Here is a 25,495-nt window from a genome sequence, read left to right on the forward strand (position 1 = left end):
TGCAAAGGGCTAGAGGATCCCAGTGGCTGGGTCTTCATGTTATTTTTACCACTTGGGCCTTTCCCACCTTTTTTCAGCTCTGTGGCCCTATACTTGTTCCAATGGGCCAGGCCCACAGGCGTTTACTTAGGAAGCAGCAGCCCACTCTTCCAGCTGGCACAGCCGACCCTGCAGAGGATGCTCTAACTTAAGTACCTTCTGTCCTTACCCTTCTTCCAGCCCTTCCCAGCCTCTGTGTGTGTGGTTCTGACCATCCTTAAACTTGAAGAGCACAGCCAGAGGAAAGACAGTTTCCTCCCACATGTGATCGTTTCCAAACAAGCTATAGATCCCCTTGTTACCACCACCCTCCTGCCCACCCCTGAGGCTCTTAGAAAAGAAGGAATGAATGATGTAGAAAAAACTTTTTAGGTAAGAAACGTTTTTCCTTTTATATGGGGAAAAAAGTGCACAGCAGTGTTGAAACAGTTCAAGTTTAATTTGTTGATATATGGTCTGTACTTAGACAAACACTAAGTTCTACAACATACATAATGTCAACATGGGAAAATACCAACTTTGTCATTGCACATACCAATAAATAAATACATTTGCTCCAGAATACCAAAGAGTTTATTCAAAAAGTCACTTAATAAAAGCACAGTTTTGCAAGTTTGTCTAAAACTCGATAATTTTGAACAAAAATAAAATGTCTGACCACTCAAATAGGAAAAGACAATCTTGTGCAAATAGACATAGACATTCTAGGCGTTATGAAAACTGGCTATATGTGTGCTCCCAGCAAGAGAAGTGTCACCATCCTAAGTCCCCTCAGTCACCAAATGCAGGATTAAAGAGGCCAGAGTTGGGCTTCCCTTGCTAAGCCACTCTGTTACTCTCTAGGAAATCCTGGATCTTGGCCTCATCTCCAGCTCTGCCTGGACCTTGACAGGGAAGGGGCAGGGACAATAGAACAGAAGAGGAAAGGGGTGTGGCGTCTTTCTTAGGAAAGAAAAAAGGCACGGTGATGAGCTAGAAAGTGATGAAAGTGAGGATCAACTTCCATTCACCCTGAATCCTACTGCAAGCTATGACAGTCCAACCTCCTCATTTTATAGGTGAGAAAACAGACCTAGAAAAATCACGTGGTTTGCTCAAAACCGCATGGTTACTAAGTGCAGTAGTGCTTTCTGTAAGACCCACTTGCCTCTCAACTTGGTTGGAAAATTCAGAAACCAAACCTGTCCCATGCTTCTGCTGTACCTTTCCCCCCTTATCCTGAGATGACAGAAAATTGCAAACTGGAGGTATGGCAGACAGGTGCCCACTGTACTCAAACAAGAGCCCATCCTTTGGCCTGTTCCTGGGGGCTGCTACAGTTCTACAAACCAGGGCCCACGGCAGTGTAGGGTCCCAACACTGGGCCCTGAGTGCAGGGGAGTCAGGCTCCATTCAGTGCTGGGCACCAGAAGAAAGCAGACTCATTCGGCTATCTGGAAAAGTGTGCTCTGAGGACCACCTGGCATCCTGAGGTCACAGGGGTATCTCAGCTGGGGTGAGGAACTATAGAGAGGGAAGGCCAGTGTTACTGGAGGAAGGGAAAGCCAGGGACTCCATCTAGGAGATGGAATTTGTGCTTGCATAACAGAGCTGTGGACAGGGCCAGCCCAGCCTCTCCCCTCACTGTAAGGAAAGCACGGGCATCTTAGTTTGAAATCATCACTGTGGCTTGTTAAATTCAGAACTGCCCCTAAATATACGGTAAATTCATTTAGAGGTAAATGCCACACTATTTCCAGAGCAAAGAAAGATGTCTACTTCTACAGTTTTGTTGCCCTTCTTGTCACTGAAGGAGGCGGGCCCCGAAGGGTCTCTTCCAGCCTGTGATTCTCACACTCCCTGGCTTCTAACACCTGTCCTCAGCATGGGTCAGGACCTTACCTGCTCCTTCTGAATTAGTGTCATGATTTTTAAGGCACATTCAACTAGAATAAGTTCAAATTCACCCAAAAGCATGCATACAACACACCAATTTCCTCAGGTAATACAAAGTGGGAACTGAAGAACTAAACTTTTTTGGATGGTGTCTTCCCAATCACAGCCTTGGGAGAAAGAGTTGGTACTTTCCCAAGTATACATTTTGATCAAAGAGCATGAAATGAATGAACAAAATCCATGGGTGATCATAACTACATCCTTATTCCTTTCCTAGTCATCCACAGAAATACGATCATAATAGGAAACCTCAAGTGATTGTTCACACATTGCCCTTTGCCCCAAATACACACAGAGACACAGAGACACACAGACAGACACAGAGCACCTTGGAGCCAGAAGGAAAGAAAAGCCAGAATTGGAGAAGAGTTAGGGAAGTGAACTTCACTGCTCTGTAGAACTGTTTGGGGGCAGAGAGCATAGAGTTTTGGGGTGTGGCCCCAGGAGGAGTTAGAGCTAGGAGCAGTTACAGAGGAGCTGCCTAAGGTCCCAGCTACCCAACACCCTTAGGGATTGATCATTCCATCACCAAGTTCCCTGCCCAACCAAGGACCATCTGGGTAGGGGGTATGAAGGGTAAGAACTCTTGCTGTGGGAGAAGCTGAGCCCAAGTGATCTCCAGGGGCCCTGGCAGCTTTATGAGTCTTTGGGCCATGGCTGTGAGGCCGGTGGTCAAGGAAAACCAGCATCACCAAGGATGGGGTCTTAAGAACAGACCTTGCGAGGCTGGGGTCTTGAGCAGGTGACTCGAGTGCTCTTGCTTGGCACTCAGTACCCAACAGAGAGTTTTGTTGCTGAGCTACCCTTTTCTCTGCCTAGGCTGGAACTCTCAGGCCACATTCCTGGCCCTACCAAAACACCCATCAACCCCCTCCCCTGTGTACTAGAGGAGAAAGCAGGGGACGAGTGCTCCACTGTGCTTCTGATGAATTTTCCACTCTGCCACCAGGATCCCCCCTCTCACGAGGATCCAGAATCAACCTATTCTACCTTAAAATCACTGACCCAGAGAAACAGCTTGACTAGACTTTAGAGATCATCTAGTTTCCGTCATTCTAAATGTCAGCATGTCTCTCTTCTCAAAGTCAAGAAAGGAAGAGCCAAACTGGGACTACGGAAAGGAGGACAGCACAACAGTATTTCACTGGGAAGTGGACCAGCTGCAGTACAGAAAGTTCTAGTGCCCTCAAGATGGTTCCAAGTCAAGAGCTGTCTAGAAACTAGACCATGTTAAAGCCTGGATGACTGGAGGGGCCTCTCACAGAGACCTGTGCCCCAGGTGTGGGCAGATCCCTGCTAGAACAAGAATGCCTTGCTTTAAGCACTCAACATGGGAAAACCCAGATTACCAGGAAATGACAGTACGCTAATTCCACTGCAGTCAGAACAATTCCTTCACCTCAGAGCCTTGCTCACGTGTTTAAAGTATGATTTTTACTTTTTAAAAAACCAGCTTCTATGTAGCCTTTCCAAGCACATGTCTGCTCGGAATTGAGGAACAGCTCTTGCTTCTCACCGATGCTCATCTCCATCTGGGCAGCAGCCCCTGTCAGGGTGAGCGACAAACATGCACGCTTCCCCATCTCCAGAGTAGATGGTGCCATCCAAGGAGAAGGGCAGAGGAGCAGGCCCAGCCCTGGAACACTAACAGCCCACCTGTCAGTGTCACACTTAGGAAAATGGGCAGCAGCCTTGCTAAGGCCTGCCCTCGGGGAGGAGCCAGACCCAGGCCAGTCCTGATCAGATGGACGTGCAAAAATTCAGACAGCACTGAGCAGGGAACTGCCCGATTTCCCACTGAAATGGTTTCAATTTCACCACCTCTTGACATTTCTAAGTCTCTGAAATCAGGCGCATGGGCATGTGAACTGGGCCTCAGGAAGGCCAGAGAGAGCAGTTTCTTGGGGGCTGGTGAGAACAAGGAAGTCAAGGGAGCTAAAATCCACACTCTGCCCCTAACTAGCCAGGTGACCCAGGGCAAGTCCTATTTTCTAGATGATCTCTAAGGGTCCTGCCACCTCTGATTTCTTGTTCTAAAATATTTCCTGTTCTCTTCACCCTGTCCCCTTCCCAGCTAAGAAGAACCACATACAAGCCCTCAGCAACCACAGCCTAGGCTGACTGCAGTGGGAGCTGAAGCACAGGCAGGAGCCCCAGGCACGCCTACCTGTGTGCAGTCTGGGGCCACAGTCCTGGGATTTCATGGGGTTTGTGCAGGGGCTACTCAGCAGAGAGCTCCTGGGGCAGCTGACAGGGCTCCAGGATAGACCTGTCCCATGCACCGCCTATATGCTGAGCCTGTATTCTGCAGGCCCCATCCTCTAAGACATCTGGCCCTGGGGGCCTGCCTCCTGCTGCCTCTGCGCGCACAGAGAAATCCTAGAGAAATCAAATAAGCTCAAACCCTAGGCCACCAGCCAATTCCCCCAACCACAGCCAGGCCCCTACAACCCTGTCAAGGTCCTGCCCCTCACCTTTCCCCACCCCCATAACTCCTCCCAGGTCCAGCTGAGGCCTCGTGAAGCTGGCGGACTTTCTGTAGGTGTAAGGGCCAGGCTCGGCTGCCCAGCCCTCTGCTAACACAAAGCTGATGTGCCCTAACACTCTCACACTCTTCACACACACACACTCACTGTGGCCCTCACGGTTGGGGCCCTGCTGTCATCTGACTCCTGGGCTGAGTGGACTGTTGGGCCACAGCAGCCCTGGATTGTGCTTCCTGTCCCTCTACACCTCCGCCTGCCTCCTCGGCTGAAGAGGCTGCTCAGCTTGGCAGACGTGATTGCAGCAGGATACGAACCCAAGAGTGGGGGTGTGTGTTGATCTTGGGGCACAGAAACAATTCACACTGGTCCCTCAGACCCCCCACTCCTCTGCCTCAGCAACGGAGGCAGAGGAGCCAGTTCCTGGATGGCTGGGCCCAGGAGCCCACAGACCTGGCAGGAGGCCTATGTACAGGGGGTCAGCAGGACTGTCTCCACAGGCAGGCAGGCAGCTCCACTCCAGGCTGGGCAACCCCAGAGGGCAAGAGGCGGCCTCTACTCGCAGGCCAGCTTGCTGTCGAAGCTGGACAGGGCAATGGCAAAGGCCTGCAGCGCACACAACGGGTAGTTGTAATCCATGGTGAACACGTCCTCTGCTACGCGGCCAAACTGCATCACGATGTAGTCCGCTGGAGCCAGGCACGAGCGTGGACAGAGACAGAAGAGAAGGGCAGAGCAGGGATGGTGGAGATGGGGAAGGACAGACAGACATCCAGATCACGATAGGGAAGAGAAGGTGAGAAGCAGAGGTGCCAAGAGAATCCCAAAGGCGGTAAAACACAGGCCAGTTGGGAGAAGCGGCAGGAGAGATGGAACAGACAGCAAAGGAGAAAGATGCATACGAACACCAGGAGACAGGGAAGAAGAGAGAGTCCATTGAAAGGGTGTTCCCACACATGAGACTCTGCTGAGTGAACAGAATCTGGGGTCAGGGCTCCAGAGGAGGTTCTTCCAGGACCTCCTGGTCATGATGGTTAGAAAGTTCTTTACATCTAATCTAAGCTGTATAATCTACGTCCTTAAACTCTGACCTCTACTACCGGCAGGGCTAGGTGAGCTGACCCTGAGCTAAGGGCCCCAGTATCATGTGGACAGTACTGAGTCAGGGCAGAAACACTCACGGTCATTGCCGTGGATAATCTGGAAGTTCTTCACGGAGGCCTGAGTGACGCGCCCATGGAAGTTGAGTACGTAGGACTGCGTGTCGTCGTTCCAGACAGGCGTCTTGTTTTGCAGCTCGATGATACTCTCCGTGTTCTTATTCTGCCAGCGTGCTAGCAGCGTCTCATGCTCCTGGGAGGACAGCCTCAGCTGAGCCAGGCCAGACCTTGGCACCATGACCAGACCAAAGAGGGATCTGCCCCAGGGGTGGGAGCCCTTAGATTTCTCTAGACTTCCAGGGCTTCTCACACCGTGTCTCCTCCACACATACACACCAGCTGGAGTCCTGTCCTTAGAAGCTCATGCAGAGGCTGGGATGACGGGGAAAGCGGGTGGGATGGGGGGGGAAGACTCACGTTGCGGGGCCGGATAGAGACTCTCTCGTGAACCATGGTCATGCCTGGGACAATCACACTCATCTTCCGCGGCCCCTTGAAACCTAAAACATTTGTCTCCTAGGAAATAGATACAAAGAACTCAACACTGGCCATCTGAGGACTCACCTGCTGGAGAGACTGGGAGGCGGGAATAAAGATGAACTAGCTTGCACCACCCGGGAGTCTAGCAGGCATCTCTAAATGTATCACGTCCAGAACGGGGCTCCTGAACCTCCACTCTGCCCAAACGAGCTTCTCTTACAGCCCTCCTTGCTCCAGTTCATGGCATCTCAATTCTACCATCTGCTCAGACTACTTGGAGTCATACTTGACTCCCCACTCTCCATCATACTCCATTTCTAATCCTGCAAAAGCGGACGGTCTCACCTCGACCTGCAAGCCCTCACGTACTGTGGCCCCATTACCCGCCTCTCTTCACCTGAACTCACCCTCCCCTGCGTTCACGCTGCCCTCCTTGCTGTCCCCCCACGCCAGGCACCCAGGGTTTGTGCGTGCTCTGTGTTCTCCCCGACGCCTGCTCAGCTGGCTCTCACTTCCTTCTGACCTTTACCTCAGCACTCCCTCAGCAAGGCCCTCCCTGCCATTCTTCCTAAAAGGGCATTCACGGCCCTCTTCCCTACTTTATTTTTCCCTTCTCACATCTATCAGGTCATGTCTGTTTTTCTTATGTGGCTGTTGTACAGCTCATCTCCCCCCACTAGGGGTCCAGGCCCCACGAGGGTCTACGTGTGCCTCTCTGTTCACAGCATTATCTCCTCCGCGCCTCAGACAGCACCTGGGGCTCCGCGTCTGAGGACATTCAGACTGCCTCCCCAAAGCTGACCAGCAGGTGGCGCCACTGGGTCACACAAAACAGCTATGGATCCCCAGGCTGAGGGCACCAGTCCCTCATTTTGAAATGAGATGGAGAAATCCCGTGTTTATATTCCAGTTTGGTCATCTGTGAGCTGTGTGACATTAGCAAGTGACCCAACCTCTGATCTTCAGTTTCCTCATCTCTATAATAAAGAAGACAGGATCGAGCTCTTAGGTTGATTAGTCAATGAGATGATGGTGCAAAGGGCGTTATAGTCCATTCAGGACCTGAGTACCGGAGGGGGGATTGAAGGGCTGCACCAGCAAGAACCCAGGCCTCCTGTCTCCTCCGTTCCAGGAGGCATCCAGGCTCGGCTGCATAGAGCCAGGCCTAGTTCCCAGAACTTGCCAGGCAGACGGCCAGCTGTGTTCTGTCCCAGGCAGAGGCCACTCCACTGTGCCTCCTTGTCTGCCCATAAAGCTAGATGGAATAGGCCATAGACGGGTAGAGAGTCCCAAGTGTCATGTCTAACTTGGAGACCAGAGACCCAGGAGCCCACGACTCACGTAGCATACAGCAGCCAGCTCCTGACGCAAGGTCCCACTTTCCAAAGTAGAGGATGATGCTTTCTGAGGGTTGACTCCATTGTCATAAACGGTGAACTTAGTGCCCATGAGGTTGGACCTGAAGGACAGGCACGATCAGTACAGGGTCATGCACCCTCTGCCCCAGGGCAGGGAGCAACTCAGAGGCTGTCCTATGTGGAGCCTGCAAAGCATTCGGGGCTGAACCAGGAGCAGACCTGCGGGCACACTGCTCACGGAATCCCCATGTTTGAAGGCACTTCATGGACAGAAGGCCTCGACTTAGACTCTGAGTTTAATCAAAGAGCATCTCAGTTCAGTTTAGGGAAATCTGAGTTCCATAGAAAGTCTCCCTGGAGGCACAGGAGTGGCTTCCCTCATGGAAGGTGAGCCACCAGAGTGGCATCTGGCAAGACTGCAGAGGGGACTCAGCACCCCACGGACGGTGGAGACAGTCTACTCTGTCCCGTTCAGCCTGTGAGTTTTGGTCCAGCCCCATCTCCAGCTTTAGCTCCTGACCTCTAAGCCTGATTTATGCTCCCAAATCTGGCACTCTTCCTCACATACCCTCCCTCACCTGAGGCCTACCTCAGAGCCTTCCCCCACCCTAACGTTGCTTTCTCTTCCCTCAAGGGCTCACTTTAAGCCCTGCCCCTATGGCACTGACCATGGGGCCAAGCAGCTCCTCCACGGTGGCCTACGTCATCACTGACGTGCTGGGGTTTGATCTGTCCCTCTTAGCGGGCCTGCATCCCCTCTGCCTGGGAGAAAGTTAGGGCAAGGTGAGGCCCGTCTTCAAATCTGGCTCTAGGCTGGCACAGATCTGGGCCTATGATTGATCTGATGGACAGAGAGAACCTTGGGAGAGGATCCGACCCCTAGCCTGGATCTCCTTCAGGGACAAGAGATGCCCTCTACAGAGCCTGCCCCACCCCTGCCGGCCTCCTGGGGGAGTGCTGGTACCGCAGTTTCCCGATGTAGCTGTCCCCTCCTCGAGACAAGTCCGTTGGGTCCACAGAGATGAGGTAATTGGAAGTTTTACTCTTCTTTCTCTTCCTTCCCGCCAGGAGGAACACCTTGGGGAGTGGAGCAAGGTCAAGTTCCAGGCCCAGCCTCCGGTCCACATACCGTCACGGGTACCATTCACATACCCGCGCTCACTCGAGTGACTCCCTTGCTTCAGCTCTTGAACATACATGTGTGCGCACCTATGCACTGACCAGGCACAGAGGCTTCTGTCTCTTTGTGGGAACCGGCAGGTCAGTGCTGGAGCTGAGGCTTCCAGTCCCATTCCAGCCCCCGGCACCTCAAGCCCACCAGGTGAAACTGCACGTCCGGGCCAACCTCACCTTCCTCCCGTCCTCGCGGTCCAGGTGCAGAAAGTAGGTGGGGTACATGCCCCGGTCCATGCCCTTCTTGTCCCGCGTGATGCGGCACTTGATGGTGATCCCTTGGGGCGCTGGCCTCAGGGCAAACTCCTCAAGATCCTGGACCTCAACATCCACCGACGGCTCTGGGGCTGTGGGGCTGGGGGCTGAGGCTGCCTCCTGTGGAGGAGAGGAGGGGCCTGAGCCATAGGGACCCTGAGCAGCTGGAATGGGTGGTCTGGGATCCAAAACTGCCCCCGTGTGGTGGTGGCAGGAGATGTGCCCTAGGATGTGGACCCGGCTATCCTGGCCCTGAGGCCAGCAGCTAGCTTCCTAGCCCTTCCCTCACCTCAGCAGTCCCTGGGGTGGGAATGGAGGACACGGGCAGGTTCTCAGAGGCCATCCTGTCCAACTCCAGCCTGGCTGAAGAGCGTGGAAGGACAGAAGAGCCCGGGCCAGAGGAGCTCTTGATAGGCACTTGGGCCCAACCCCTGGCCCAGGAAAGCCAACTCTCCACTTCACCTTGGTTCCCCTCCCACCTGGGTGATGCTGCCATCCGCCCTCCTGCTGAGCAGGAACTTCCTCACTCACCCTGATGGACTTCCTGCTTGTAGCGGAGCTGGGGCGGGTGTTGCTGTTTAGCTGGGAGGAGCTAGAGCTGTTCTCGTCTTCATCCTCCTCTTCCTCTTCGAAGCTCATGCTGCTGGAGACGCCTGTGCCAGGAAGGGGAGCGGGAAGGGGTGCGTGGTCACACAGGCACACCCGTTTACAGGCTGAGTCACCCCTCCACACACGGACACACACATGCAGAGCTGCGGGTACACACGTGCGTCGACACACTCCCACACATAACATCCAGATGCACACAAGGACACCCCCTCTCTCCCCAGTGCATACGTGAGCTGGGGCTGGTCACTATCCCCAGGCGCAGCACCCCTCCCAGCTTCAGCCATCACACCCTCCCTCTCTAGCACTCAGGGTGCCCCATCTCCTGGGCAGCCAGGCCTGAGTTGAGCTGGCCCTGCGCTGGGAGCCTCCATTTCTGGCCTCAGGCCTACTAGAGGCCTTGGCTGGCATAGGCCATGATATCTCGGGAAAGTCCCAACTCCTTACTCAGCCTGATGCATGGGGCCCACCAACTCCTCTCCGAAACCTACCCAGGCCACCCGTCTACATGCTTCTCCCACCTTCTTCCCTCACCTCAAGCTGCCTCAGCAGTCCTTTCTCCAGGAAGCTGTCCCTAATGAGATTTCTTGGAATGTGTGCACTGCAGGGCTTCCCTCCACCACCTCCCTGGGGCAGAGCTCATGGTGGGAAACTATGTGGGCAGCAGGTTTCCCTGGAGGATCTGCCTTGCATCTCAGCCTCCTGGCCCTGCTCCCCCAGCTCAGCAGACAGAGGGGGAACATTCTGCAAGAAGGAGCTTTTTCAAAGGAACCAAAGGGAAAGGATATCTATCCCCAAACCTGGGCCACCCTGGGGGCAGGAGATGGGGATAGAGAGAGACAGGGCCGGGCTATGGGCTGGCTGGTTACCTCTGTTCACACTTCTTTCCCTTAACCTTTTCAGGGGCCCCTGTCCAAGTTTCTCATTGGTCTCCAAGTGTGCCCCCAACCAGGGCCTGGGAGGGGCTAGAATAGACACAGGAAGGCCATGCTCCCCAAGAAGGGTGCATCAGAGAACCTGTGGCTGACCTTTGGGGGTGTCCTGGACCCCCACGGAGCTCACCCTTCCTCTGCATCGTGGCACGAATGTCCTGCCCGCTGGGCCGTGTGCCCCCACCAGCGGCCGTCTCCCCCGCATCCCGGGCGTGGTCTGACTGGCCCACAGTCAGGATCTGCACGGGGCCTTGGGCCTCGGACTTGTCTTCTGCCAGTGCTGCTGGGCCGCCGGTGCCTGCGGGCCGTGGATACTCCTGAGTCCCGTCCGGGCTGGGGGTGGGGGAAGCCTGGATTCTCAGGCATCCAGGAAGAGGGTGAGGGAAGGATGGGGCACCCTCTGAAAACTTTATTTGCAAAACCAACTTTTAAAAAATGAATGACTGCTGTCAGCCTCTTAGGATGGGTGAGCTGGGAAGGGGCGTGGGCTCTGTTTCTTCCGCTGTTTCCCCAACTCTGCTGCTGAGGGTAGGACTGAAACGCCTCACATCTCTAGGCAGCCAGCAGCCAGCTCCAAAACCAACTGCACAGTGAAAAGCACGAGAGGGAGAACAAGGCTGGGTCCGACACAGCGAGGCCACCACTCGGCACGGATGCAGCCAGCTCCACGGCGTCAGTGCTGATCTTCTCTCCCTCACAGACGCGCACACAGACTCACACGCATCACTAAAACACACAGGGCCCCTCGAAAAAGACAGGTTGGCATACACGTGCCTTCCCAAATGGAGGAGGCTCCCATCTCCCATCAACCCTCCTGCCCAAGTTGCCACAGCGTCAGGACCAGAAGCAAGGCCTGACCCCCACATCTGGGCTGTGCCCAAGATGCTGCGGTCAGCTTCACGAGCCTGCAGACCCTGACACAGCACCGTCCAACCACGACCCAGAGGCCTGGGAGCCACTCCCATGTGCAATGGTTGAGGAGACAGGGTGTCTAGCCAGCAGAGACAGGACTCAGGGCAGGGGCCACTGTAACTGTCCTCTATTGCTGGGGATCTTTTCTGGAGAGAGAGGAGCAGAGGGAACAGACTGGCCTGTGGGCCCAGAGGGTGGGATTGGGACTAGAGAAGAGCTGAGGAAGCCCGCATGACGACTGAGCACTGTCCAAGGCAGGGTCGGGCTGCCGAGAGACAGTGAGCCCCCCTGGAGGAAGGGTCCTGGTCAGGGTGGAGGCAGAGGTGCTCAGGCCAGCTGGGGATCTGGGCGTCCCTTCCTGGCAGCATGACAGGCCTGCCCCACCCACAGGCCAGCCTGGGTGCTGCAGGAGCCAGAGGAGGCCTGTGAGCCAGCTGGGGAGCGGGGGCGGCCCTGAGTGCCATTTTGGGCCCTCACCCACCCCCTCACCCCCACGTCTGGAGGATAAGCCTCCCACCAACCGCACAGCGGGGGCCAGGCCTCCTGAGGAGGGCGGCAGTGAAGGCAAGCCAACCTTTGTGCTTCCCCTTCTTCTCCTTCCTAGAGGCCCCGCCCTGGTCCCCCGCCGCGGCGGCAGCCGCCGCCTTGGTTCTCTTGGCTGAGGCTGGTGCTGTGGGCCGGGCAGCTCCCAGCGGCACGCTGGCAAGCGAGTCGGCCTCTTGAACTGCTCAGGAGAAAACCCAAGACAGAGAGAGGGCGAGAGAGAGAAATGGGCACAAGGTGAGACCAGAGCTCCAGCACACATCCCAGCTCCCCCACCACGGCCCAAGCCCCGCCAGGGCCTCTGTGCCGTCATCTCTACCAGGCAAAGGCGCACAGGGCAGGCTGCGCGGGAAGGAGGCAGCACCTCCGCCCCGACCACTGCAGGATGATAAAGTCAACAGCCCGGCCTGCACCACGGCCAACCAAAAAGCAGAGCAGTCTGGGAGGAGGGGGGAGAGTGTCTGCGAGAATGTGGGTCACCGAAGATGGAGGATGAAGACAGAAAAGGCTGCAGCCCCTGGAAGAGACCACCACGAGGGCCAGCACCCCAGGGAGCTGCGCTGGCCTCATGGGACAAGCCCGAGGCAGGAGAATAACGGACACCAGGAGCTGCACGCCGACAGGGAGGTTTCGGAAGGGACACCGCTGGGCATCTCCACGCTCTCCACGCATCAGAACCCCAATCTGCTCCAAGTCCTTGAGTGGTTCCTCATTGCTCTTAAAATGACGACCAACAACCCCCTGCAAGTCTGGCCTTCCCCTTGGCCTGACTGCACACTCCTCGCCTCCCAGGCACCTCAAGTCCCAGGCACACCAGGCTCTTTCAGTGCCTTGTACATCCTGGACTCCCTCCTGCTACAGGGACTTGCTCTCACCGTCTCACTACCCGCACTGCCCTCACTACTATTGCCTCCGCTCCCACCAACTCCCACTCATCCTGCAGATTCCAGCTCAGACACCACCTCCTCAGGGATGCCCTTCTCTGGCCACTAGTCTGGGATCAGGCTCTATGCCATTCATGCACCAGGCCTGGCTTCTTTCTGCAAAGCACAGCTATGACACCCTGTTTCATTCTCTCTCCCCTCCTGGACCTTAAGGCCCACGAGAGAACAGAAACCACATCCAACTGTGCTCACCCTGGACCTCCAGCCTCTAATCCAGAGCCTGACACAAATATGCCCTCGATAAATATTTAAGAAATGGGAAAATATATAACATGAATGAGCACAGCCAGTAGGTCAAAAGCTCTTTACTGAGATAAACTGTCAGTTCTGATTTGTGTCAAACTCCCTCATCTTCCTCTGGGAATGATCCCCTTGCAAGTAACAGCAAGAGCCAGCAGAGGGCAGAGCAGGAGGCAGTGGAGGCCGCAGGGGGCAGGACCGGCCCCTGGAAACCCGAATCCTAGGTCAGCCAGCGGGGTGAGCCGCCTCCCGGGAGCTGGGGACGCCTGGGCCCGGAGGAGCTGCCCGCACCCAGCCTGCTCTGGAGTCTCGGCGAGGGGCAGCATTCAGCGGACTGGATCTCAGAACACACCGTGGCTGCTTCAGCTTTCAAAGCCCTGAGACAGAATTTTCCTCACTTTACAGGGCAGGAAATCTACCCAGAGAGGACAAGTGACTCGCTCACGGGGACAAGCAAGCAGAGGACAAGTGAGCCAGCTCTGTCTTCTGACGTTGGCCATGCACTTTCTTAGACAGGCTGCAGTCTTTCTGTGGGCCTGGTCCTGGCCGGCACACCGTCGGTGCTCAAGAAACACCCGCCAAAGTGACTGCACAGCTGTGACCTGCCAGACTCTCTCACAGCCTCAAGATGTTGGCCCTGGCACGAACGGGCAGGGCCCGAAGTCCCAGGAGCAGGCTCCCCTCCAGTGGACAGCCTCGGACGGCCAGGTGCCAGGCTTGGCAGAGCCGGGACGGTGATGCCGGGCTCTACCGGGTGCAGACCGGGCTCCGCCGGACCCAGAACAGCGGGGGCCTTCTCCGCCAAGACACAGCCACCACCACAGATGCAGCCTGTGGAGAAGGCTGCCAGGTGAGGGTGGGGCCGGGGGCCAGTTCTGCGTGGAGCAGCTGGGGCTGCCTCCCAGAGACTGTCCCCCTCCTCTGAAGGGCCTCTCGGGTGGAGCACAGACACAGCAGCTGCAGCGCCAGGGGCTGAACTGAAGCACACACAGGGGCCTGACTGTGAAGGAGCCCCAAGGTGGGGCAACTACCCGTAGTCTGAAGTGGCTGGAGGCTCCCCACCCTGAGGAAGCCACAGAAAGAGGGGAGCACTGCGGTCCCTTCCAACTGCAAAAGCCAGGTGCCTGCAACCTTCTTATAGCCTCTAGTTGATGGAGCAGCCATTGTGATTGCTGACACCAGCAGGGGGCAGCAGGGACTGAGTCTGAGTCCTCCTTTCAGGCTGAGAGGACAAGCCTCTGCCCGGCCTGCGGTCCTAAGCAGGAAGGAGGGTCCTGAGCACTGGGATGTAATGGAGCCACCCCCGTTCCGGCCCCCAGGATGAGCTGCAGAGGATTCCCTGCCCAGGGGACGCTGCTGAGAACCAGAGTGTACACAGATGGGAGCTGGAGGCAGCTGGTCGCCATGGCGCCACGCAGGGACCCACAGGCCAGCAGCCAGGCACACTGAGGATGCGGGGAGCCCAGGGAGGGCAGGCAACAGGGGTCTGTCACAAGGGGCACTGGGCGAACAAGAAGTGGAGATGGACTCCTCTCAGGAGGCAGAATGCTGGCAGGGATCAGACTGTTCTGCTCCCAGGAGGTGCCGCCTGCTCTCAGTGAAATGCTTCAGATCAGAAACCTGGACTTTTGAACTCCCAGGTCCATAAAGCTGTACCTGCTGGCCCGCGCACCTGACTCAGGAGCTGGAGGCTCCAGGTCCCAGCCTCCCTCTACCTGCCCCACTCAGCTCCCACCTGCGCTGGGAGCCATACGCGGCCTGGGCACCCCCGACAGGATGAGCCCCTCGCCCACCCAGCTTAGCAGGAAGTCCCTGAGGGGCTCCCCAGAGCAGTGCTGGGGCCTAAAGCCGCAGTGCAGGGGCCCCCCCAGGCTGTCCCAAGGGCGGGGTGTACCTTGGTAGCCGGTGCTGCCGCTGCTGCTGAGGTAGGACTCCACCAGGGGGGCCTGCTCCTCCGACTGCCGGGCCCGCCGGCTCCGGGGCCGCCCGTCGGCGTTGGCCTGCACCATCAGGGGCTCCTGGCGCTTCTTCTTCTGCTTCTGCTCCAGCAGGGCCCGCTGCAGAGGCAGCCGACAGGCACAGGGGTCGGCGGGCCCCGAGAGGGCCTACCACCTCACCCGAGGGAAGGTGCCCAAACTGGGACTGGAGAGGGCCCTGCTTGCTCAGCTCGGTTCTAGAGGTCAAGTGCGGTCCGCAACCCACTCAGGCCTCTATTCTTGGTGCCCCAAGACCTGGGGTCCAGGGGAAGCAGGCACGTGTCAGCCCACAGCACAGACGTCCAACTGCAGTCACCCAAGCGCCGGCTGGCAGAAGCCCCGGGTGCAAGACAGCACTAATGCCAAGCTGGTAAAGGAGAGAGCTTGCCTCTCTTCTCCTGGGAGGGACCCCTCTCCCCACCAGACAGGATCACCCCAGGGGAAGGAGGACAGCCCTCCCCGCTGCCCTTGGAGACCCCAACTCAGACTCCAGGCTCTGGCCAGGATGGCGCCCGCCGACTGCCCTTCCACCTGCTCCAGCCTCACTCACCTGCCGGTCAAGCTTCTGCTGCCTCAGGTTGCTGCCCTCATCATCTAAGACACTGCAGAGGGAGAGAGCGGTATTCAGGGCCTGCCCACGCAGAGCCGGGACAGCCTGGAGCCCACCCCCCGCACGTCTGGGTCCTAAACCCCTCCTGTCATGGCTGCTGGGCACGGGAAGGGGAGGGAGGGTGACGCTACCATCTGGGAACCAGCTCGGGACATAAAGACGAGCCATTTTTTTGCCACTTTGGGGACTTATCTCCTGCTGGGATGCCTGCTGCCCAAGACTTCCCAGTCTGCCCTGCCCCGGTAAACATACAAGGAGACATTCCCCTTGGGCCCATGAGGAGGGCCAGGCCTGACAGATCCAGAGGCATCAGGCACAAGCCAGGCCCAAGACCAGGCTTCAGACCCAAGGGCCTGTGCCCCCAGCTCCACCCCTCCACTTTCCATCCTTTCCGGTGGCGCCTGGGCTTTCTGGGGCAGACTCTCTCCCTGTCTGTTCCAGGCAAACTCCTGGCTCCCCAGGTGGTACAGTGGAGATGCTGACACTGCCACCCCTTCCCCCACTTAAAGAGCACTGAGGTCCCCTCATTTGGAAGAGTGAAACAGACACCAACCAGTCTCTCGGGGCACGGCTAGGGCTGGGTGCAGATGTGTGCAGGGCAGACACAGCACAACAACGCACAGCCCAGGAACCGGCCACAGGCCTGTCCCTGGGCACACACTGCAGGCGGCTGCAGGGCATCAAATCCTTGAGGCCCTAACTAAGGTCTTGGGACGGGCAGCATCATCTCACACAGACCGGCCCTGTCCCCAAGGAAGGCAGAGCACAAGTAGGGAGCTCCAACCACTTAGCTTCCTTTCTAGCTAAGACACATGCATGAGACCTAGGCCCAAATCTATAATGCCAAGGTCAGGACAGCTGCATGGGGTGGGGTTGGAGCCTGAGGATCTGAGCTCTCGGAACCCCCAGGTGGCCCTGGCCCGGTTATTCCGGAGCCTGCCCCTGAACCAAACCTTGTGTGGGTGCCTGCACAAGTATGTCCAAGTGTGTTGGGTTTGTGTGAGGCTGCAGGAATCTCTCAGGTGTGAGTGCACACACTGGGAGATGTCCAACTGTGTGAGGGCATCTACATGTGTAAGCACACACCTGAATATACATCATGCAGACACCCGTGTAGGAGGTGCGTGTGCTTGTGTGCAGCCGAATACAATACGCATGTAAGGGGAAAAGATGAGGTCACATCACCCTGAAGACAAGGCGAAGCATTTCAACCTCCTCCTAACAGCAGTAGCCCTTTCCAGCTGGAACAATCATTGACCTGAAATGTCCTTTCAGCTCATGCAAACTACCTGTGCTGGGGGAGCCAGTCGGAGGGTGACAGGAAGTCCACAGATTGCAGATGGCCCACCACCCACCTCTGGCTTCACCACCTCCCTGGCCACAACCTAACAGGCACAACCAAAATATGCAAGACTGCATATTTTTGAACTAGCACCTGTCCTACCTACTTGACATCTGCGAAGGACTTTAAACACCCACGGGCTGCTCTACACGCAAGAGGAGCTCCAACTGTGATCTGGGGCCATGCACACAACAGCCTCATTCACCAAACCCTCAGCTGCCAGGCACAGGAGCACACATGACTCAGCAGACACGCTTCTAGTCAAGGCCTCAGTCTACCTAAAAAGCCCACCTGCCTAAGAGCGCACAGTTGCACGTGGCCTCCTGAAGGCAATGCCAGGCCCAGGGGACAGGGAATAGCTCTGAAAAATCCCAGCTGGCTGGGTGGTGACTGTCCCAGCACAGAAGGCCGCACCACAGGCTGGAGGAGGGCACCAGGGGGAGCAGGATGCCAGGTCTGAGAGGCTACAACTCTTCCTCCTGTCTCTCCACCTCCAGTCAATGGCCTGGCTGGAGAATGCAAAGGCAAAACATCTTCAAAGGGTCAGTGTGCAAACACCACTGTCCACTGTGGTCTTCCAGAACATGGGTGACAACTGCAGTCTGGCTCTGTGTGCCACCTGGCCGAGAGGAGCAACGGGGCCCGAAATCCACCTGTGCCCTGCTTGCCAAGCTCTGTGCCTGGGCATACACAGGGCAGCCTGCCATCTCAGGCATGTGCTGGTGGCCTGGCCACAGGAGCTCATGTCACCTCCACAAGGCAGTGCTGGCTCCCCTTCCTGCCAGCAGGAGAGACTGCTTCCTGGCTGCTGGGGTGACGCGAGCCACTGCACTCTCACGGGGCGGGGCGGGGCCCGTCATCTGGGTCATCCATGGCCCTGGGTTTGGCTGTGCAGGACACAGACAACTCTTTCCATGGTGCTGACACCACGAAAGCTGCTGACACCTAATATGAAAGGGCGATATCCTGCTGAGACGTAAGCTCACATCAGCAATGCCACCTCCAAACTGCGGGTCACCGTGGCTGCTCGACTGACCAAAATGGTTCCAGCCAGTGTGGCCTCCCCGCCCAGTGCGCCCCTCATGTCCTCATCCATGCAGGGAGGCTGTCCTCCTACCACAGGCCACTGTTCCACTGCCGTGGACTTTCCACACAGTTCCATGAAAGCATCACTGCCTCTTCCTATCCTCACCTCCATTTCCTGAAGGGGAAGAATGACAAAGAGCTGCAGGTTTTAGTAACAGTGGTCGCCAGGTACGATTACAGGTAGAATGGACTTAGTCACTGGCCTTCAAAGAAAGATGGATGAACACAAGGGCAAGGCTTCTGAAGAGATTCCAGAAACTCAGATACCCTAGACGTGCCTGGAAAGCCATCCACCTCCTCCCTCCCCACCAGGCACACTGCAGGAGTGGAGGATGCAGGGCTGGGGGTGGCAGCCGGGGAGAAGCAGCACGCACGTGCTTGGTGAATAAGAACATGCCTGGCTGAGCAAGACCCAGCCAGGAGGGCCAACAATAAATCCAGCTAAACGAGGCGGCTCCCCAAGTGGGCAGCACCACGTGCAAGACAGCAGGCTCCTGGTACAGCACGGCATTTGCAGGAGAGCTGCAGAGGCACCAGGGGGACCATAGTCACCCAGCACTGGCAAGCCTGACAACAGTGTATCCAGAGCACACAACTTCTGTCCCTGGTGAATAATAAAGAATCGCCTGCACACAGCTGAACAATGACAACAATGATGGCCGTCTCCAGGGAGAGCAGAACCGAAGCTCCTCTCACCTCCGCAGCAGGCACAGTCCCCCTCCCCTCCTGTCCACCAGATGGCCCTGCCTTCCCATCTCCCACTACAGAACCTTTCCCGGGCATCTTCCTCCCTCAGGACACTCCCAGGCCTGCCTCTTTCTGATGGCACTGTTCTAGACAGCACTAAACGATAACCATAAGAGGAGACAGTGATGGCTTTTTAATGACTTGGGCTCCAATTATGGAACCACTGCCAAGCCCAGGCTGCCAGCTGCAGCCCCGCCAGGAGACTCAGACAGGAGAGAGGGCACTGATGGATGGGTCTTCCAGCTGAACCGGCAGCTCCTTTACGACAGTTACCTCTTGCTAAGGGCCAGACCAGGGAGGCCCAAGGAAGCACCGGCCACCGGCTCATGAAAGCCAGAGAAACCTGGTCTGCTCTGTCCACCTGTCCATTTGCTCTGCCCAAGGCCAACCAAGTGGCCCCCTCACCTCCCAGGAGACAGCCCCTCCACATCTCCGTGCTTCTTCTTAGGCACCCAACAGATATCTGAAGAGTGAACCATGTGACAACAAAAGAGTCAGGGACATTTCTCCCATGGGCTGGAAAAGCCAGACTTGGCCAACGTGGTTAGGAAGCCGGGTCCCCCTCTCTTCTTAGACCCCACCTCCATGCTCCAGCTAATCCACCAGGCCAACCTCAGGGCAGACCCACTCTCCATGCCCGCTCCCCACCCTCTGCCCTCCTTCCTCCCCATCAGTCAGGGGAACCTGCCCCTGCTGCACTCAGGCTATCAGGGAAGTGGGCTGTCAGGGGAGGAAAGACCACCCAGCATGCCTGGCTGCAACCTCTGTGCCCAGTGCCAGACCCTCTCCCCTCCCCGCCAGCACGTCTAGCTCTGTGGCTTCTGTAGCCTACTGGCTAACTGGAACATTGCAGAAAACACAGTGGGGGTGCAAATGGGGGGCTGCTCCAGAAGGGAGAGGACCACATTGCTCACAGGAGTTCCAGCCTCCCAAGATGAGGCGTCTCCATTCCAGCCACTGGCTCCCAAATGTACTAGGTGAATGCAAACTGCTGGGGGCACTCAGCCCTCACTTGGTAATTCAGCCTTGCTGGGGATGATGCCAGAAGCAATCCTCCACCTCATACTTTCTTTTTTAAAGCAAGTGACTAGGTGATTTTAATGCTCAGCCATGCAAAGAGAGACCAGGAGCCAGAGCTGGTGATCTCTAAAGAACAAAAAAGAAACTGGGGAGTTGCTCTAAGGCTGGAAGCATGCAAACACAGCCTCTGTTCAGATGGGGGAAGGAATTACAGCGTGCAGATCAGTGTGGCCCCAGATAAGACTGTGGAAGGGGTCAACTCAATAACTAGAAGGGACGTGACCATTAGGAGCAAGGCCAGACGTGCCAACAAGTCAGGGCACGTGTCCTCGGGCCTATCAGAAAAGACAGGAGGACAGTACAGCCAGGCTTCTGCATGGAGCTGCAGAGACCGGCGACAATACCACGTGGCCAAGACAGAGCCATGTAAGTGGTGTGTTAGGCCAGTCAGATGGACAAAGGTTTTGGCAACAATGGGTCAGGCATCATCATAGGAGGTTTCTAGCATCATGCTTCTCTTGGTTAGCGAGCTTATTGACGACCTGACACAGGGCAGGCCTCTCAGCAGACTTACAGGTGACTTCTTACAAAGTAGAAGAGATACTAACTGCTCACTAAGAAGAGTATGAATTCAGAAGACCCTGGAAACCTAACAGTAAGTGGTCAAGTCTTACAGGTGGGCCCCCAAACCCAGGTCTTCCTAGACAGGCAGAATGGAGGAGATGGGGCTTGACACCAGCCTGATGAAAGACTTTCTGGTTTTGTTTACAGAGGCCTCAAGGTGATTGACCAGTACCAAAGCCATCCCATGGTGAGGGCTGGAGGGCAACGATGGGAGCAGGGGTCCAGAGTGAGGAAATAACAGCCTCGCTCTGCTCGGTGCTGGACAGGCCACACCCAGGACCCTGCCTGCAGCCCCAGGCCCTGTGCTGGAGGAGGGCAGAGACCAGTCTGAGGGCATGCGCAGGGTCCCTGCTCCCTGAATCATCCGTCAACCTTGTGCATCCTGCTCCTTCCACCCCAGGCAGCAGCAAGAAGACTTCCCAGAGACGCTTGGGGTAGAGAGAAGAGAGACTCCCTGTGGAACTAGGAGCAGAGGTTCTGCTCTTCCTTCCTGTTGCCAGAGGTGAAGCAGTGGGCCAGAGTCTGGGCACCTCTGAGGCTCCTCCCAGAGGAAGAACTGAGAGAGTCGGAGTCTTGTTTAATGAGTAGTCATTCCATTCCGTAAGCAGAGTGAGATGTACCAGGAGGAGGTACCAGGTCCTTAACAAGGACCAAGAGGAGGGGAAACCCAGAGACGGGTTAGGCTCACCCCAAGGGAGAATTTTCTAATGGTCTCATCCATCTGAAGGGAGGCGATTCGCAGGGATGCTATAAGAAGCATTCACACAGAGAACTGGACAGCTTGTGAGGGTCCTTCCTGCAGCACTTTTCCAGCAGCACTCAGGAAGCCCCATTTTGAGGGGTGAGTACTGAAGCCCTCAGGTGTGGGGCTAGGAAAGCCAGGAAGTCCTAAAATCTACCTCCACTTTGAATCAAAGTAGTGGGCATCGTGTCCACGCTGGGTCATGCCAGGCACACAGGTTGCTCTCCAGATGCAGTCCCTGCTCTCCAGGAGTTCACGGCCTGGTGAGGGAGACACCTGGCAATGGCCACAGGACCGTGCAGACAGAGCACTGAGGACAGAGCTGGCCATCACTCCCACCCTCCAATACACCTGTGGGCAGCAGGCCTTCCTGACTCTCAGTGCTCCACCTACAACCCATAAAAAGTTGTAAAATCATGAACCAGGGATAGTTAATACTCCTCAAGAACACAGGTGAAGAGAAAATGGCAGAAATAGAAATCAGTAGTAATAATAACAGAAAAAAAAGCAAAGAGTTACTCCAATTGTTACACTTTATAAACTAAAAGGCTCCCTTCTAAGTCGGAATGTGAGATTAATCCATGATCCTTATAAACTGAGTCACAATTACCCTTAAGAAGATTATCACCAGCTGTCACTGCTTCAAAGAAAATGAGCCAGGCCCAGGGGATGCAGGGGCAACCACCACAAAGGGAGCAGAACCCCCACCAGGAGAGCTAACGAGATATCGACCGACCTCTGGTCCCCAAGCCAAATGACACATTCCAGTTGTGACATGCTGTGACATGAGGGAAACCTCACACCAAAGCAAGTGCACACGTACCCATCCCCCTCGTCAGCAAGTGCACTGCCTTGCTGTCTTCTGCCCCAGTTTTCTCTGCCATCAGGCAGGCATGCGGCTTTGACTGCAATCAGCAGCCCCATTAGTGCAAAAGGCAATTTGCATCTCCTCCTCTCAGCCAGATCTCCCCATTCTGGGAGTCTACCTAAGTCCAGTGCTTTCCCAGGCTCAGTACAGGCTCAGAAAGACCCCAGCAAGGCAGGACAGAGTCTGTCAACTTCTGACTACAGCCTGCCCCCAGTTAGACACCTACCCTCCCTGCCACAGAGCAAGAAGGGAGGGTGGCAGAGCAATGGGACAGTGAACAGAGCAGGGCCACAAGGGTGCCAAGCTGCTCCTTGGGGTTGGGCTTCGGGGTGGCAGGATTCTGTGCTCCAGATGGAGTGTGTGGGCTCAAGAATGGAATGAGGGGATGGGGTGGTTGGCCCTGGCTGGGGCAAGTGCCAAATCACTCTCTGCAGGATGCCAGTGCCTGGGCACTCACTGGAGGACAGAGCCATTTTCCAGAGACAACTCCACCTGCCCAGGGCCCTCTTTCCCAGAGGCAGGCTTAAGCCTCCCCAGTTTGAGGCAGACATTCTCTAAGACCTGTGTACTCTACAAACTGCTTTGGTCCTTGGCTCCTGGGAAAGGCTTCCTTGAACTATGATCTGGTCTGGCCCCCAGCCTGCGGGACCCTAAACACACCATCATCTCTCAGCCCCAGGTGCTGCCCCTTCCCTCCCTTCCTCCTAAGTTAGTCTGTGGCCACCACCCTGCCATAAGCACCCCTGTTTAGGTACTTCCACAGCACCAGAGGCCTCTTAGCCCACAAGCGCTGCCCACACACCTCTGCTGGGTGGTTAGAAAAGGTTAATGATCCTTTGTGTGGCTGCCCTGTCTTCTAGAAGATCCTTCACCCACATGTGTCAAGAAGGCCAGGACGCTCCAAAAAGTACTTGTGTCACCAGTCGGGATGCCCTGAGCAGGGTGACAGCCCTCCTGAGTCAGCACAGCCCCAGTCCCCTCATGGGAGAATCTCCTGGTCTATGTGAGACTCTGAGGTGTGATTGCATACGTCTGCAGGAAACCCTGGCTTGACCTGTGTGTGTACACATGTGTGTTGGTGGGAGGGGCACCCACAAATTCTAACCTGGAAAGCCCTGAAGCCCCCAAAGGAGCTGAGATTAGAGACCATGGCAATTCTCAAGAGAAACGCTGAATCCTCAGGGCAGTGACAGGTGCTTGTTTGTAGAAGGATCTGCTTTTAACAAGCCTCAGGCGGTTTCAGCTGGTTTCCATTTTGGATGCTGTCTGGACAGACTCATAGCAGAGCTCTGGCAGAATTATTTTCTATCAGTGACTGGAATCAGGTCCCTTTGAGAGTAGACTGTGTTACAAGACAGGTCTGGAGAGTCTGTGCCTACCAGCCACAAACATGTGTACCTGGGCCAGCAGGAACATAGTGGACCTTAGCAGCAGGCACCCCTTTTACACACATGCGTCTCAGGGGACGAATGGAGATAGCCCCACAGCCCATGGCAACCAAGGAGCCAATGGGTGGCCAAGGATCTGGTGCTGCCATGGAGATGAGCTCTTTTCCAGTGGTAATGAAGACAATGGAGTGGAGAGGAAGGGGAAAGGCCTCCACCTGTGCAAGCCTCAGAGACCCCCCCTCCCCCACCCCGACCTCCACACAGGCGGGAAAGCCCAGCTGTCCTTGGGACAGACCACAGTGTCAGGGAACACAGGGTGGTCACACGTCCCTGAATGTGCCTGGGTTCCTAGGTGCTCTTGGGCATGTGAAGGCAATTCTCATGTATTGTGAGTTGGTGTGTGTTCAGGTATAAACCAGTTAGCAAGTAGATTTCTGAATCTCTGAAAGATATGAGTGGTACTTGTGTGTGGGCAGTGAGAGGCAGGTATTCCCCCAAATACAGGATGTGTATGTGCACAGATAGGCAGGAGTGTACCTGTGTGAGCCAGAGACTCTGTGTCTGTGTGTGCAGCAATACATGGTGCATGTATATAAAAGCAGCCTGTGCTTTAAGGTTCAGAATGACTGTCTCCAGGAATTCATGCTCTGAGTGTGTGAACCAACCAGCAGGAGCATCTTTGGTCCTATGGACGTCTTATGGGTGCATGCCTGCAGATGTATGGGTGTGTGTGCGCTGCTATACTGGCATGTGACCGGCGTGCTGGGCCTAGGCGGGGGCTCAGCACGGTTCACTCCCTCCCCAGGCGACCACATGGTGCTGCCTGCCCCAACAAGGCCCACACAGGCCCGGAGCACTGGCCTCTTTCAGCAATCCTGGCGGATAAGCGGGGGGAGCACAGCAGGCGAGTTCAGTCCACTGGGGCCCCCAAAGTTGGGGCAGGAAGGCCCAGCGCCTCCAACCTGCGCCCCCAGGGTTGGGCCTGATGGGGAGAGTACAGCTGCCCTAAGCCCCTGCCAGCCCTGCGCTCCGAGTGCGGGGTGGTGGGTATCCCGGTCCTGCACCCTCGAGCCTGCCCCAAGCCCTCGGCGTTGGAGGGTGGTGGGCCAGGCCCGCGCCCCCGAGTGGAAGAGAAGATAGGGGCCAGCGCCCGCGTACCTGTAGGGAATCCAGTCGGAATGCGGCTTGGAAGTCATGTCTCTCGGGGGCGGGGCGGCAGCTGCGGCTCGGGAGGCCGGGGCCCGCGGGGGCCGGCGCGGGGGCCCTGCTCAGCTCCCGGGCCGCCCAGGGCCGCATCCTCCCGGGCCGGGGCGCTGGGCCCCGCCGAGGCCCGCGCTGCACGCCAGGGCCCCGGCCTCGGGCTCGGCGAGCGGCTGCCTGCGCCGGGCGATGGGCGAAGCGGCGGAGTGCGCGGGGCCGCCGCGGCGTGCGCGCGCGCGGGGGCGGGAGAGGCCGTCCGCACCACCCGGCGCCGCCAGAGGGGCTGCGGCCCGCGCCCGCGGCCCGAGCTCACCGCGGCGGCGGCGGCGGCCCGCCCCCTCCTCCCTCGCCCCGCCCCGCCCCCGGCGGAGACCCCACCCCCAGGCCGGCTCCGGCGTCCCAAACGCCCCCGCCCCCCTCCCCGAAAGCGCGGGTCCCCAGGCTCCGTACACATGACCGCGCCTGCGCCCACTTTGGGTGAATACGCGCTGTCGCTGGGCGGGTCTGCGACCTCAAGCCTCAGTTTCTCCCTCTGTGAAACGGGGAAAATTCTAACACCTGCCTACCTACCTGGCCTACCTATCTCCACTAAGGGATGGGAACCCGCTGCTCAAATGGGGGAGGGGGGGAGGGGGGATAAGTAGGGGGTGGGATCCAGTTGCACAGGAAGGGAATGGTGCCAAAAAAGACCGAAAGAGGTCCTGGGGAACTTTCAGGTCCGAAGCATAGAGGCTGGCCCTCCCCCCTCCCTGCCGCCTCCAGTTCTCACATGCCCCCCTGGGGAACCTTCTTTCTTCGGTTTTAGTAAAAGAGGTGTTTCCTTATTGCGGAG

The 25,495-nt window shown here is 56.8% G+C and overlaps 1 protein-coding gene across 2 annotated transcripts; it reads right to left on the reverse strand.

Annotated features, from left to right (window-relative positions):
• Window positions 1-365: 365 nt before the first annotated feature.
• TUB (TUB bipartite transcription factor) lies at window positions 366-24,861 on the reverse strand. 2 transcript variants are annotated; one of them, XM_057749737.1, is made up of 12 exons: window positions 24,622-24,861; window positions 15,587-15,638; window positions 14,955-15,117; window positions 11,908-12,057; window positions 10,552-10,719; window positions 9,415-9,536; window positions 8,806-9,003; window positions 8,420-8,532; window positions 7,439-7,556; window positions 6,035-6,133; window positions 5,639-5,810; window positions 366-5,146 (listed from the first exon to the last, which is right to left on the reverse strand). In XM_057749737.1, the coding sequence occupies exons 1-12, from the start codon at window positions 24,657-24,659 to the stop codon at window positions 5,013-5,015; spliced, it is 1,527 nt and encodes a 508-aa protein (XP_057605720.1). In that variant the 5' UTR covers window positions 24,660-24,861; the 3' UTR covers window positions 366-5,012. The 2 variants fall into 2 exon arrangements, with proteins under 2 accessions (XP_057605720.1, XP_057605721.1); XM_057749738.1 differs by lacking the exon at window positions 11,908-12,057.
• Between the last annotated feature and the right edge of the window lie 634 nt (window positions 24,862-25,495).

This window comes from Hippopotamus amphibius, chromosome 9 (genome assembly GCF_030028045.1).
Source record: "Hippopotamus amphibius kiboko isolate mHipAmp2 chromosome 9, mHipAmp2.hap2, whole genome shotgun sequence".
In the NCBI taxonomy this organism is placed as follows: domain Eukaryota; kingdom Metazoa; phylum Chordata; class Mammalia; order Artiodactyla; family Hippopotamidae; genus Hippopotamus; species Hippopotamus amphibius.

Coding starts and splice junctions, on each gene's coding strand:
- TUB (XM_057749737.1), bottom strand. CDS start 24,659: ATGACTTCCAAGCCGCATTCCGACTGGATTCCCTACAG. Junction 12,058..14,954: donor CGGCAGCACCGGCTACCAAG/GTACACCCCGCC, acceptor TCTCCTGAGCAG/TTCAAGAGGCCGACTCGCTT. Junction 8,533..8,805: donor ACCGCGAGGACGGGAGGAAG/GTGAGGTTGGCC, acceptor CCACTCCCCAAG/GTGTTCCTCCTGGCGGGAAG.